The sequence below is a fragment of the Cavia porcellus genome, unplaced genomic scaffold (assembly GCF_034190915.1).
Source record: "Cavia porcellus strain 051 isolate PalLab524CR breed Dunkin Hartley unplaced genomic scaffold, mCavPor4.1 scaffold_6, whole genome shotgun sequence".
Taxonomy (NCBI): Eukaryota; Metazoa; Chordata; class Mammalia; order Rodentia; family Caviidae; genus Cavia; species Cavia porcellus.
In genome coordinates this window covers 59,765,070-59,779,451 of record NW_026947489.1, presented here as the reverse complement: position 1 = coordinate 59,779,451, position 14,382 = coordinate 59,765,070, and the positions used below count along the sequence as shown (strand labels likewise).

The 14,382-nt window shown below is 49.7% G+C and overlaps 1 protein-coding gene across 5 annotated transcripts in view; it reads right to left on the bottom strand.

Moving 5' to 3' along the window:
* Window positions 1-14,382, bottom strand: part of Dpp6 (dipeptidyl peptidase like 6) — an 827,976-nt gene that overhangs the window by 6,323 nt on the left and 807,271 nt on the right. For all 5 annotated transcript variants that reach the window (XM_063250818.1, XM_063250821.1, XM_023564980.2 and 2 more), the window contains exons 18-21: window positions 11,226-11,324; window positions 8,896-8,965; window positions 6,500-6,694; window positions 302-356 (exon numbers count right to left, since the gene is read on the bottom strand). In XM_063250818.1, the coding sequence (XP_063106888.1) occupies window positions 302-356; window positions 6,500-6,694; window positions 8,896-8,965; window positions 11,226-11,324 (419 nt within the window). The remainder of the gene's footprint in view (window positions 1-301; window positions 357-6,499; window positions 6,695-8,895; window positions 8,966-11,225; window positions 11,325-14,382) is intronic.

Sequence of the window (14,382 nt, the reverse complement as noted above, 5' to 3'; positions counted from 1 at the left end):
CACCTTAGTTCAGGCTAGACTTGAACTTGCAGCAGTCTTCCTGCCTCAGTCTCTGAAGTGCTGGAATTTCAGATGTGGGCCACCAACCCTGCAGCAGTATCACAAATTTGAGCCTAATCCGGGTAACTTAGTGATGCAATTAGACCATGTCTCAAAGTAAAAAGTGAAAAAGGGCTGGGAATGCAACTCAGTTCACAGGAAGAACTCACGCTCCCACCAAGGAAGAGACTTCCCAGTGAGCCGGAAGGAACTTGGCAGGATGCAGCCCCCCTGCCTGCCCAGAGACGACAGGGAGACTCACCTGTCCGAACACCGCCACTCGCGTCTTGTCGATGTACTGCTCTTTCAGCATCGTCCTGCAGCCAGAGAGAACCAGGAGGGTCAGGGCTCTCTGTAGTGGGACTTTGTGCCCCAAGGCCCACGCGTCCCCCCAATCCTTTCAGGCAGGAGAACCCCTCTTCACGATGGAGGAGTCCTGGTGCTCATATGATGGCTCACTACTTTTGTTTAGTTAGTGCCCAGGGTATTTCCAGACTCAGAGCACTGTGCGGCCCCTCTGTGGGCCCCTGAGCAAATGCAGCATCTGCAGAGCTCAAGGCCACTCCTGCTGACCTGCCCCCTAATCCCCCACTTATAGGCGTGTGACTCCCAGGCACAGGGGCTGTGGGGTGCTTCTCTGAGGTCAGCACAGGCAGAGGGGCTCTGGCTCTGGGCCACAGTCAACCACTGAGCATGTCCTGCACGGTGTCCTGGTGGAAGCATCTTGTCTCGTGAGTGTTGAGCTCAGTCCCAGGTGCAGGTGGAAGGAGGCCCAGGTGACGTGGACAAACACCCTTTCCAGAAGTGGGACAGCCATAGGGGAGGAGAAGGCGGTAAGGATGATGACATGGGTGACACTCAGGGTGCCCCCCAGGCAGGGCTGTCCTCCATGCTGGGATACAACAAAGATCAGGACAGCAGAGCCTTGAGAGCCGAGAGGCTGTGCAGCCTCCTGGTGGCATGATGAGCCTGAGCCAGTGCAGGAGCTGTGGCATGCGGGGCCCCAGGGCAGACGGAGGTGGGTGTGGAGGGATGGTACATTACTTCTGCTTGCCTTGGGCCAGGGTGGGCACAGGCTGAGGGCCGGCATGCCTTCCACCTGTGGGCTGCTCCTGCCCAGGGAGCCAAGAGGGCCCAGTGGGCGGGAAGTCAGATCGCAGTTTCTTCCGTGAGCTTGCCACAGGCTGTGTGTCCACCTTGCCCCCGATGCCCTCTCTTTTTCCTCTGGTCCCCATGGCCTACCCACTCTGTGAGTCTCAGTGTGCCCAAGGCTGGCCTGTGGCTCTCTTGGGCTCCTTCACAGTAGAGTCTCTGGAGTGGTGGAAACTCCTGTTTCTTTCTTCCTTCCTTCCTTCTTTTCTTTCTTTCTTTCTTTCTTTCTTTCTTTCTTTCTTTCTTTCTTTCTTTCTTTCTTTCTTTCTTTCTTCTTTCCTTCTTCCTTCCTTCCTTCCTTCCTTCCTTCCTTTCTTTCTTTTTTTTCTTTTCTTTCTTCTCCTCCTCATCCTCCTCTTCCTCCTCCCCTTCCTCCTCATCCTCCTCTTCTTCTTCTATTTTTGTCTTTTTGAGACAGGGTCTCCCTATGCAGTTCAGGGTGGCCTTTTGTAGATCAGGCAAGTCTCGAGTTTGCAAGGAGCCTCCTGTCTCAGCCTCCTGAGTGCTGGGACTGGCACTGGTGTCCAGTGCCAAACCTATTCTTTTTTCCTTAAAGATCCTGGCCCTGGGCCCCGTGTTGTTTCTTATGTCCTAGCCTGGAAACCAGCTTGCTGCTTCTAGTCCTGGGGTGCAGGTCTGAGTGGCTCCCCTGGGCCTACCCCAAGGGCCTCGATCGCTCTCCACTTTTTTTTGGCACAGATACCTCTGCTTGTTCCCTGAAGATGGGAAGTGAGTGTGGGGGGAAGGCGAGGTGGGAGATGGGGAATTTGACAGGTTAGGGAGCTGTGGGGCACGAGTGATTTCTGGTCTTACTGATTTTGACCTCCTGCTAAAATTGCTGCTGCTCCCTGAAGAAGGAACATTTCTTAAGGAAGCTTCATTACAGTTCCTCTGGCCAGAGGCCATTGGGCACTAGTGTTGTTTCTGATGTCCTAGCCTGCAGATGTCCTGAGCCCTCAAGCCGTGAGCTTCTGGGATTCAGGTGACCCAATGACTGTTTCTGGAAGAGGTTCCACCTTGTGTTCGGACATGCGCTGTGCCCACTCCTCAGGTCTGATCCCCTGTACGTGAAGAAGCAGCCTCTTGCCTTGGGTTCTGAGCTCTCAGGGACCTGTGGTGCTGAGCAGATGCTTAGGTTCCACCTGGGCCCCCAGTGGGGGGAGTCAGAGCAGGTGCAGCAGGATGAAAAGGACCTGCATGCACCCCACAGGCTGCTGGCCTGGCCATCCCCTCCCCAGGGTGGGACCCCGGACTCTGCCTGCTGCGTCTCCCATCTGTAACACGTAGCTTTGAAGAAGTTGCTTCCTCGGTCTTCACCAGGCCCACGACTCCTGGTGGAGGGACGGCTTCTCCCGTCACTCTTGGATTGTTTAGAATCATTTGTCATGAGCATCCATGTGCTCTCAGTCTTGATAAACAAGGGGACGAGGCCCTGAAAAGCCAGCAACATGAACTCTTCTATGTGGCAGAGGACACCAGTGCCAGGCCAGTACAGAGATCCCGCTGATATGCATGTTCCCTGGTGCACCAGGTCTCACTGACCAGGCTCTGTGTTCCCTACATCTGCATCCCATGGTGGGGAGCTGTTATCACCATGGATCCCTACCATGTGTGCTTTTGTCACCCTGAGCACCTGCATCTGTGCCTGGTAAAGAGTTCTCCACCCTTCTTTCAGCGGGAGTCACACTGAGGACCATGGTCGCCTGATGTGGGTTCTCTGTGTCTTTTTATTTCCAGAAAACAATGCAACCCAATAACTGCCTGTGAGTGCCCACGCCTTAACATCAAGCACTGCCTGTCTTCAGGGGTCTGGGGAGGGTGGGTCTTGCAGCCTTGGTGACCAGGATGCACAAGAGGAGCCCTCAAATCTGGGTGCATTGGGGACTTTGGGGAGAACATGGCAGATAGATAGCAACAGCTTTGGAGGCTCTCTGAGAAACTGCACTTAAAATCCAGGAATGGTGCCAGGCAAGAAGTCCTAAGCAAGGGGAGATATACTTTGACAACCCAGGAACGAACTAAACTAAGAGAAACCAAATGGAAATGCAATCTCGGTGATATAACAGGAACAGATAAGGTCTCAGCGCGGAAGCTGGGGTGCGCGCCACTGGAAGCCGTGATTTGAATTTCCTGCAGCCACTGCTGCATCCCAATTGGCACGGCAAGGACAGAGGCGTGAAAGCTCTGAGAGTGGGAAGCGGTGAATGGAGTTGAGAGCAGGACTGGCCGGGAGCATTGACCTGAGGTGAGTGAGTGGATCGGGGACCCTTCCATAGAGTAGGAGGCTTCAGCAAAGGACATACTGGGACCGGGCAGACTAGCCAGAACAGGTTGTTGCAGTGACTTCAGTCACATATTCCTCTCTCAAGCGGGATTGGTGGGGAGTGCCTGGCTTGGGTGATGCCGCTGACTAAGACCCAGTAAGCTAGCCCAAACCAGGTCCCAGAGCCTGGAGGTGCACCCTAGCAGTGAAGCCTTCGGTAGGTTGACCTGGAGGGGAGGACCCAGCATAGGCTGCCCAGGTCTGTGTCTCCCTAGTACACTGCAGTGGGCGGGAACACCTAGCCGGTGCAATTCAAACAAACGGTAAATGACAAGGAAAGAAACTGGGCCTCCTATACATGCTTGTATAGCAGGAACAAAAAATATGGGAAGAGGGAGCAACAAGAAAGAGTCCTCGGCCCCCAATCCTGAGAAACATGCAATATCAGACACAGCATCAATAGACATAAAGCGCTATCTGCAGAGCCTCATAGACGAGTTCAGGAATGAAGTTATTAATGACCTGAAGCAAGATATAAATAGAATAGTTAGAGAAATGCTAAGCACTGCCCAAGAAAAAACAGATGGTGGAATGGAAGAACAGAAAAAAAGGGGAGAATTGTTTGATGGAGAAAATAGAGAAAACATAGAATGCGTGAAGCAGGTTCAAAGACATTACCAGAAAACTAAAAACTCTATCAAAAAGTGGCATAACAGCTTGAAAGAAATTAAGGATAGATTATCTGAACTGGAGGGAAGATTTGTAATATGGGAGCATGAAATGAAAAACTTCTTAAAAATAACAAAAAAACCCCAGCAACAATACAAGGGGGCTGGGGATTTAGCTCAGTGGCATAAGCGCCTGCCTTGCAAGCAGGCAGTCGTGAGTTCGATCCCTGGTACCGATAAAAACGAAAAAGACAAAAAAAAAAAAAAAAAAAAAATACAAAGGCTAGAAGATGATAAGAGGATCTATAACTTAAGAATTAAGAACATGAAAGAAGAAGTAGGGACACAAACAAATGGACTACAAAAGCTATTCACAGAAATAATCTAAGAGAATTTCCCTAATTTAGCAAATGGTAAAGATACTAAGATGTATGAGGAATACAGGACCCCGGCCACCTACAACCCAAACAGAATTACACCCAGGCATATAATAATCAAAATTCCAGAAATCCAATATAAAAACAGAATATTAAAAGCTGTCAGAGACAAGAAACAGATCACTTACAAGGGAACACCCATCAGAATTACAGCAGACTTCTCGGCACAAACCATCAAATCACAAAGAGCGTGGGGGGAAATAATTCAAGCTTTGAAAGATAATAACCTCCAGCCAAGATTGGTATATCCTGCACAACTGCCCCTAGAAATTGATGGAAAAACAAGGTATTTCCAGGATAAAGAGGAACTAGGGGAATTTGCAACCACAAGTTCAACCCTACAGAGAATACTACAGGATATTCTAAAAAAGGAAAATACCAAGATTCTAGAAATAGTGGCAAAGTGGCCACAATGAATGGAACAGAAAGCGAAATGAAGAATGACAAACTGAAAACAAAGGACAGAAAAAAAGCTCAACAGAAATGAGGCAGAGAAGATCAGATGGTAGGAACAGCTATTTTGGAGAAAACACGACATCATAATAGCTAGTGCTGATTTAGTATCATCTTGTTTTGAAGTCCCATTAAACTTGTATTCTTCTGCCTCCATTGGTCTTATAAGGTTGTATCTTATTGGATTTTATTATATATGATAATATAAGCAAAAACTTTTATAGGCAAGGAGATTATACAGAAATCATTGTTCATTTTCTGTTAATTGGTTCTAAATACCCTGTAATAATGTCATTCTCTTAAATGGTTTTATAGTGTCTTGATATGTTTGGTGCTACAGTATATGAAGTTATACTCAAAGATTTCAAGGAAAGAAACACTATGGTAATTATTTTTATGTCAGGATATCTTGTGGTGAAACACTATTTTGCTTAAATGGTTATGTTTTGACCTGCGCTGTTCTGTTGTTATGCCCTCTCTTATCTCAATCCCCCTTTTTAAAAAAATATTTACTTTTTATTTTTACCTTTTTAATTAAGGGAAAAATAAATAAAAAATAGCAGGATACATTATAGTAATCTACTTTGCTTTCCTATTAACTTGATTTGAAATCCTGTATTGCCCTCACCATCTTGTTTTGACTGATTTTCCCCTATTCTGCTTTGCTTGATAGTACCAAGTTCGAAAGTATTGGCAACAACTGTGAAGACAGTAAGATTCATTATGACGCCCATTCTGGTTGACTATTATCTTCTTTTAAAGTCCTGTAATGTCTCCAATGCTTTGGTTTTGTTCTTTACTGTTTTGTTCAATTTTATTATAACTGGCAATTCTTAAAATAGCAAGAGGTAATATGGTAACCATTGTTGATCACCTTGTATTTTGTTTTTACATTATCTATTATGTCCATCCTTTTGATTTGACTGACTCTGTTCTGATATGTTGCATTTGGTTTTACTCTCTTCAAAAAAAGTAATAAGAACTGTGGGAGTAATAAAACTCAAAATGTGTAATTGTCATTGTACAAAAGAAAAGAAAAGAAAGTGCTCTAAAGGTTATAACTGCATATATGTTTAAGTGTATAAGATAGATAACCATATTACTTTTTTTTTGGATCATTGAACAAAACTGTTTGCACTCTCACTGTTTGAAAGTCCACTTTATATGCTTTAATTTTGTAACTTGAACAACTATTTCTAAGATGAGAATATGTAATATTAACTATTGATTTCTTACTGTTTATTTTTTAAATTTTGTATTACTTGTACCCTTTTTCTGTTTTTTTCTTTTTCTCCTTAAATTAAAAAAAAATCTGGGTGCATTTCTTCCTACTGCCCAGATGTGCGCGGTAACAGGGGACCATCTGCAGCCCCTCATATTCACCGTCCTTCCTTCCCTATGGCCCCTGCCTGCTATGGTGATGGTTGGCAGAGATGCAGGGGCTCTGGCCAGTGTCAGCAGCCCCAGCACTGAGGACCCCAGCTCACCGAACAGCCTCCATCTGGTCTTTCTCCTCCAGTGCGCCCAGCCGCCTCCTCACTTCCTGCAGGAGTTTGGTGCCCTGGAAGCCACTGCCTCGGCCATCGCATTTGACCACCACAGCTCCATGGCTGCTCACCAGCACTGTCTCCCACGTCACCTGGAACTTCTCAGCCACGCTCTGGCTGCCTGGGGTGCCGTCCCTGGAAGAGACAGTTAGGGCCTCACAGTGTGGCTGACACCATGTCTGATGGTTCTGCCCCAGGGATTCCTCCTCTGCCCTGGCCTCAGGAGCCATCTATTTGCTAAGGGAAACTTCAACCCCACCTCTGACTCCATGGGGTGCTAACCTAGCATAGCGGGACTCTGGCGGGACTCCGCCACTGGGTCTTAGGTTTCTCCCCTCAGTGGTGTCACATGGGTGCCATTTGCAGAAATCCTCTGTCCCATGTTAATCTGTGAGAAGCAGCACGTGTGACAGGCCTGTGACACTGAAGCTCTTGGGAAGCCTGGCACTGCGGCCAGCAGTGCTGTTCTCAAGGGGATGCTGGGTGTTAAATCAACCCTGGCCACAAGAGGTTTTGCGAGGCTTTTTCTTTTCATTTTTACACTGTACAGCAGATTGGGCCAGAGCTTTTGCATTGAGCTACATTTCCAGGTCGGTTTTAGTTTTTATTACATTACAAGGTCTCAGTGAGTTGCTAAGCCATGCAGGCTGGGCTCGAACTTGTGATTCTCTTGCCTCACACAGAAATTTTCTAACCACATCCCTTAGTGACAGGGCTGCATTCTGAGAAGGCGCTGCTAGGTGATTTTGCCATGTGAACTTCACAGAGCACTCACACATGCATCACTAGGTGATAGAATCCTACGGGATCACTGTCACTTGCACACCCTTTCACTGACCAAAACACTGTGACGCTGCTGTGACTGTGTTTCCCCTTGAAGGGGAAGGATGAGGAAGAGAGATGGTCCAGGGTTGGCCACAGATGGCCATGCTCCCTTCCAAAATCAGGGCTGCCAGGACACGCAGACCCAGCCTTCTCTCCGGGGAGCTCACCTTCTGCGAGGACCATGAGGTATAGGTGACGTGGGGTGCTGGAGGGGAGCAGACAGCGGACAGCCCAGGAGAGCTGCAGCCAGGGGCTGGCAGCTGAAGGGCCTGTGTTTCATCATGAGATTGTTCTCTGTGAATGTGGGTCCTGTTTATTTTTGTATTTTTTTGTTTTAAGCAGGCATTGCTGGCCTAGTATCTTAGGAGTGTCGGAGTCCCCAAATCTCCTTGCTGTCACATTTGAAGTCATAGCAAGAAACAAACAAGCAGAAAGCCATGTCCTGCAAACTGGCCCCTGAGGCAGGCGGCAGCCCATCTGCACACGCGGTAAGTTTTGCCACCCCTGACTGCGTTCCTTCTGCTTCGGATGCCCGCCTAAGCTGATTCTGGAAGGAAAGTGGGTAGTTTTGTAAATTGAGAGGCTTTGCAGTTTTTCCCTTATGATCCCTGGAGAACTCTGAGTTCAGGAAAGAAGCTGGCTTTGAAGTATGTAGTATTTCTTAGAAAGTTGTAAGAATGTAATGTGGTGAGGGAGAAAAGAGGAGAGAGAGAGAGAGAGAGAGAGAGAGAGAGAGAGAGAGAGAGAGAGAGAGAGACAGACAGACAGACAGAGACAGAGAGAGAGAGGTGTATGTGTACTTAGGGGGATTTTGGGCGAAGTGTGAAGTTGGTCCAGATATCCAGAGGAGTGGTAATAGCAAACCAGAGTAAGACACTGGAATTTATGCCCTGGGTGTCTTTATAACAAAGGCTCTTTGTAACTTAGGAATCAGGCCCCGGAGTAACAATGGTAGGGTGAGTTGTCAGGGTCACCTGGAGCTCCAAGGGGAACCTGTCATTCACTCAGGGAGTGACTCCTGATGTCCCCAGAGCCACTCCAGTGCAGGCTTGTACTCGCCCAGCTCCCCGAGGCCCACATGGGCTCCATGTTCCCTGCCATTCCCTGAGTCTAGGAAGGGCTGGTGACGGTAGACAGGGATGGTGTGAACCCTTTTGGTGGCCTCTCCCTCCATGTGCTTTTGGTGCTAGCACTGGAAACCCCTCGTGGGGAGGTGCCCAGCATGCCAAGAACCCAACTGGACTCCATACCCTCCGGGTGTTGATGGGGCACTGGATGGTTGTCTTGAGGTCTAAACACAGGCCCCCAGAGTCTCACACACATGGAGGGTGCTCAGGGGAGGCTTTGGGGATGCTGTTTAGGCTCCCTGAGCACTGGCTTCTGCTTCCTCCCAGCCAGCACTGGCAGAGTGGCCAGAGCAGCCAGGAGGGCAAGGAGCCCCTCTCATCTAAATGTCGGGGGTTTCCAGGATTGTGAAGAGCACTTGCAGAAGATGATGGCGTGATACTTACACAACCAGCAGCAAGGGATAGTGGGCTGTGTCCGTGAAGGTGGCTGGCTTTAGTATTTGCACCGGCAGGTCTGGGGAGAGACCAACATAGCCAGGTCAGGGCGCGGGGACAGAGGGTAGGGTGTCTGTCCCCGGGTGGAGGCTGTGGACACTGGGAAGGCATGGGTGGGAAGTCCAGAGTCATCAAAGTGACTCCAGATGTGTGCTCTTGGGTGTGTCACCCAACCTCCCTGAGGCTGTGTTCCCAATCTGAAGCTTAAATGCAGCCACATATGCGGGAGCCCAGGGAAACCAGGACCTGCTGATTAGGAGGCTGAGTTCTGAGCGCAGTCAGTGCTGTGTGCAGCACCCACAGTGGGCTGGTACTTGGGAGCAGTGGGTTTGGGGTGGGGAGGTGACCAGGAAGGGAGGCTGAGATGGGGACCGGGTACGAGTGCGCTGAGGATCTGGCCCGGCCTGGTGGCTTTGTAGATAGGAGCTGGGCAGGTCTGTCTGCTGGAGCCAGAGAGGACTCTTACTTCTGCCAGGGTCACTGAGCTTGGTCCTTGGCAGTGTGAAATGCAGAAGGGGAAGAGAAGAAGAACAAGCAGGTCTCAAGAAACTGCTTCTCCTAGCCATACATGGTAGTACATGCCTGTAGTCCCAGCTGGGGAAGCTGAAGCAGGAGGATCGCCGTGAGTTCAAGGCCAGCTTGATCTGCACAGAGAGATCTAGCTTCTACACAGAGGGATGTAGGATTTCCTTACTGATGTTAACTACCGCCCAGATTCCTAAACATACACATCCCCAGGCCGGGGCAGCTTCTCATAGAGATCTGGGGTGAATGTTAATGGCTTGCGAACTGTACCTGTGGCCCAGGGCCAGGTGGAGAGATAGGCAGGGGACTTTAATGCTCAAATATCTACAAGATGTGTGTGTGTGGGGTGGTCTTGGCCACTGAGAGAGCTGGGGAGGCCGCATTCCAGCCCCTGCTGCCCACTGCTGTCTCCAGGTGGCCTGAGCCTCCGGGGAGCAGAATAGGAGGACAGGCCCTGGAAACACAACAGCCTCTAGGCCACTGTCCCAACACTGGAGTCCTGGGGACAAGTGAGAGGCCGGGGAGGGCTGTGGTTGACTCCTGAGCTGTGTGAGAGGTGCAGTCAAGGTTTGGAAACCTTCGGGGACAGCAGTGGCAGAGCCAGCTGGAGGGATAGGGTTAGGGAACCAGGAGAGGAGCTGGGGGTGGGGGTGGGGTGGTCTATGCTCCAGGGCGGGGCAGAGGAGCATTCTGGGAAAAAGCGGACTGCCACAGCCTTGCTTGCTTGGGGGTTTACAGTTTAGGGCTCTTCTGACTTGAGGGGGCTGCCCCTCATGTCTTCTTCACTGTCCCTCTCTGCAGAGCAGCAGTGTCTGGAGGATTTGACTGGCGGTCACTTTCCAGACCGCAGGGCTATTGTGAGTGTGTGCTTGGCGGAGCCAGGACAGGTTCCAGCAGAGGCCAACTTGGCAAGGGAGGGCCACCTCCCTTGCAGGGGATTCTGGGCGGTGCCCCCTTGCCAACACCTCTTTTCTGAGTAGGTCTGTCCTGTCCCACACCCCTGCAGGACCCTGCCTCAAGGATGTGGAGGTACATAGAGGTGGGCTCTAGGCTGAGGAATTTCGGGGGCTATTCTGGGCATTGCACCCTGGTTAGTGTTCTGGGGAGTGATTGCCGCTGTGAGGCATACCCAGGAGCCACCCCAGTGGCGCTAAGTGAAACTGCCGAGAGGCAGTCAGGAGGGGCGCTAGCCCACGCCTGGGTCTGCACTCACAGACACAGGTCCAGGGATGGAGACAGGCACAGGGTAGAGTGCTGGGTACTCCTCAGGCTGTGACAGCACATACTCTCCTGCCTCAAGACATGTCTCTCTAGCTATAGGAAAGCTGTTGGTACCCAGGGCCTGCAGGCAGAGGATGGAGGCTGCAGTCCTGGAAAAATCCACGAGTGCCCTTCCCACGACAGTGCAAGCACATGGCGACCAGGGAGAGTTCCAGCCGAGACCTGACCTAACCCATTGGCCTCTCTGGTGAGTGTTTCCTGTGCTGGCCATCAGGGCTGAGGGGCAATCTCTGACATACCACCGGCTTTCTTTTTCTTTTCAAATTTTTATTTTTTTGCATTGTGGGGGATCCAATCCAAGGCCTTCACACTGAGCTAATCCATTCTGAGACAGAATCTTTAAGGCAATAAGTTGCCCCAACATAGCCCAAAGTCATGATCCTCTTGCCTCAGCCTCCTAGTGCCAGGATTACAGGTGTGGGCCATCAGGCCCAGCTTGCTTTTCTGTGAAAGGGAAAAAGACTTGTACTTACTGTAGTCATCAATCTCGATTCTCCTGTACTCTATTTTAGGCATCTGCCGATCACTGACAGCCTTCTGCATGTGTTCATTTGTTTCCAGGTCGAAGATCTCTGAAAGAGAGCAAGGAGCAGCATGGTGATGGTCCCCTGAGCATCCACATTAGCAGTGGGGTCATTTCCACCCTGTCCTGGCAGTGATGCTGCATGCTGCATCTCAGAGCAGGAGCTTCTGCAGACCAAAGAATCTGTACCTTGTCAGACCACCTCCTCCCCACTAGACCTCTGCTGTCTATAGAATAAGTGAATAAGTCTATCGAGTTGCACACTTGCACGGAAAGGCCTGGGCCCGAGCCACCAGGAGGAACCTTGTTACCTCCCTGTGCGGATGGAGGTCCCCATCAGGAGGAAAGGAAAGAAGGAGGTCTACACACTACACTGTTTTCTCTATTAAATTTTCCCAGGATAAATGGACTCAGACTTGTGCTTTAGACACAACAGGCCTTCATTGCGGTGGCTATATTTGAAGATACAAAGCTTCCAAGTGACATGTCACTGTGTTGCAGGACTGGCCCTTTCCTGCCCAGCAGGCAGAGCTCCACCTCTGCCTTAGAGGATCTCTTCTTTCAGGTTTGTATGATGTTGAACACCCTCATCATGAGCTCCTCCTGTTGGCCAGAAGCGCCACCTGTCACCAGGGGGGCCAAGCCACCTCATTCAGCAGCTGAGAGGTGATGAAAACCTTGAGATTCCTTGTCCTTTTTCATTCTGAGTTCACCCTTGGGGACAACTTTTGGTGCACTATGAAAGGGAATTTTGTGTTTATAGGACTCCACACTTATGCTTTACCTCTAGGTGTTGCCCAACGCCTCATGTGCTTATGGGAAGCCCATTTGGAAGGTGGTTGGACCATGAGGCTTACAGCTCATTGCTGTCAGGAGGAGGAGCCTGGTCAGAAGAGGTGGTGACTGAAAGTGTGGTCTAGAAAGATTTATCTCTCTCCCCAGCTCTTTCCTTCTTTCTCTACTTCTTACTGCCGTGCCACAAGCAGCCTTTCCCCCATGGTGCTTCTCTGCCATGAAATCCCTAAAAACTGTGAGCCAAAATAAACCTTCCCACCTTAATTTGCTGGAGTCAGGTATTTTGTTCCATTGGCATAGAAAATGACTAAGACATCTACCCTCCTTTACAAGAGTTATAGAGGGGAATGTTTTAGACCTGGAGTGCCCAATTCCCAGGTATTGGTCCATAACCCATGGGAACTAGGTCACATAGCAGGAAGAATGTGACAGGTGACTGAAGCCTCAGCTGTATTTCTCATCACTCCCAGAGTGGGTGCCATCACATAAGCCTTGCATCCTGTCAGATCAGCAGCAACACGGAACTCTCTCAGGAGCCCAGACCCTACTGTGGACTGTGTGTGTGAGAGACCTATGTTGCCACCCTAATGAGAATCTAATGCCTGGTGATCTGAGTAGAGCTGAGGCAGTGATGATAGCGCTGGGGAGTGTAATTATTAGGGTTGCAAACATAGACTAGTCTAAAAGCAATAAAAAATGATCCCTCACCCATCTATGGAAACACGGTGTTCCATGAAACTGGTCCCTGGTCGCTGGGGATCACTGCCTTAAAGAGTGAACCAATATTAAAAGTCAAAAAAACCCATGATGTTCCCTTGGGCGTACAACTTTCCAAGGCTGCTGGAGGGTATGTGAAGTGTCATCTGCAAGTGACACTTGGTGGCACCTCTGCTCCTGGATCTTCAAGGAGAGGCAGCAGGTGGGAGAGTTCTCCCCCTTGTGATGAGTTAATGAGGAACCAAAAATGATTTACTAGTAACTGGGTACATGGGCGGTTCACTTTCAATGGAAAGACAGAAGGAGAAGTAGCCAAACAGACCTAGGAGAAGTCAGCAGGAATTGGTCTATGAGGCTTCACTTATTACCTGTGTGCGCGCGCGCGTGTGTGTGTGTGTGTGTGTGTGTGTGTGTGTGTGTGTGTGTGTACGTGTGTGGTACTGGGCGCGGAACACAGGACCTTCTCACCGAACTACATTTCTAGTTCCTTTTAAATTCATTCTTTTAAAAATTTTTACACAAGGTCTTGCTGAGTCTTACAGTTGCCCTGGCCAGGCTTGAACTTCCAACCCACCTACCTCAGCCTCCCTGAGTGTTAGGATTGTAGGTGTGTGCCACCACACCTGGCTTTATCTGCATTTAATGGACATTTCTAGGGTATAAGATGAGAAGGGACTCCAGGATAATGAGGAGAATAGCTTTCCACCAAGCCTCTTGCTGTCTTTGGGTCTTGGCACTTGCTGTCCCCTATATTTTGGAAGCTTCTTTGCTGGCTCCTCTTCCATCAAGTAAAGAGCCACCTCCTCAAACAGAAGCCATGGCCATCCCATCGTGGGTGTCCACCAACCTCTGTAGAGCTCAACAACAAGTGGAAGAGGGTTGGGTGTCTGCCTGGCCCCACCCTCTCACCCCCACACCCCAGGGGCTCACTGTTAAATTCCACTCACTGGAAACAAACTCATTTCCAGTAACCTGGCTTTATCTATTTGTGGAAACCTAATTCATACTCTGAAAATTAAGCACCTTTAGATGGTAGCTGAGCCTAGGTTAGGTTTCTATCCACATCTTTCTCCCTATGTCCTGCATGGGTATGGCCTTTACCATGGCCCCAAGAGGGTCTTGAAGAAACAAAACATGACTGAAAGATTCTATGGGTGTCTCAGGAGCCTAAGGCTCTTGGTGTCCCCAGAATTCAGACTGCTCTAGAAGCTTGACCATCCATTCCTGCTCCAGTGGAAAATACAAACCCATACAAAAGAAAGCAAATAGTTAGGAAGTAGGCTGAAAAGTTCCTGGTGCTTGGAAGGGCACACAAGCTGATAGTCTCTGATGCCAGGCTTATCAGCCGGCTTACTGACACACCAGACTCTGTGTGTGGGTCATGTGGGATCATTTCGAAGCCTCACCTTGCTGGAAGCTGCTGTGGCCCTTGGGAGACTGTGACCTTTACCACTATGCCCACCCTTATGATAGCCCAGGTGGGTAGCAGGAAGAAGGATGGGGTGGCAGATGTGGGTCAAACTGTGAAGTGGAAAACCTGTGAAGGTTAGTGAAGAAACTAAACATTCCATCGCTGTCAGTCAGCTTCTGCTGTG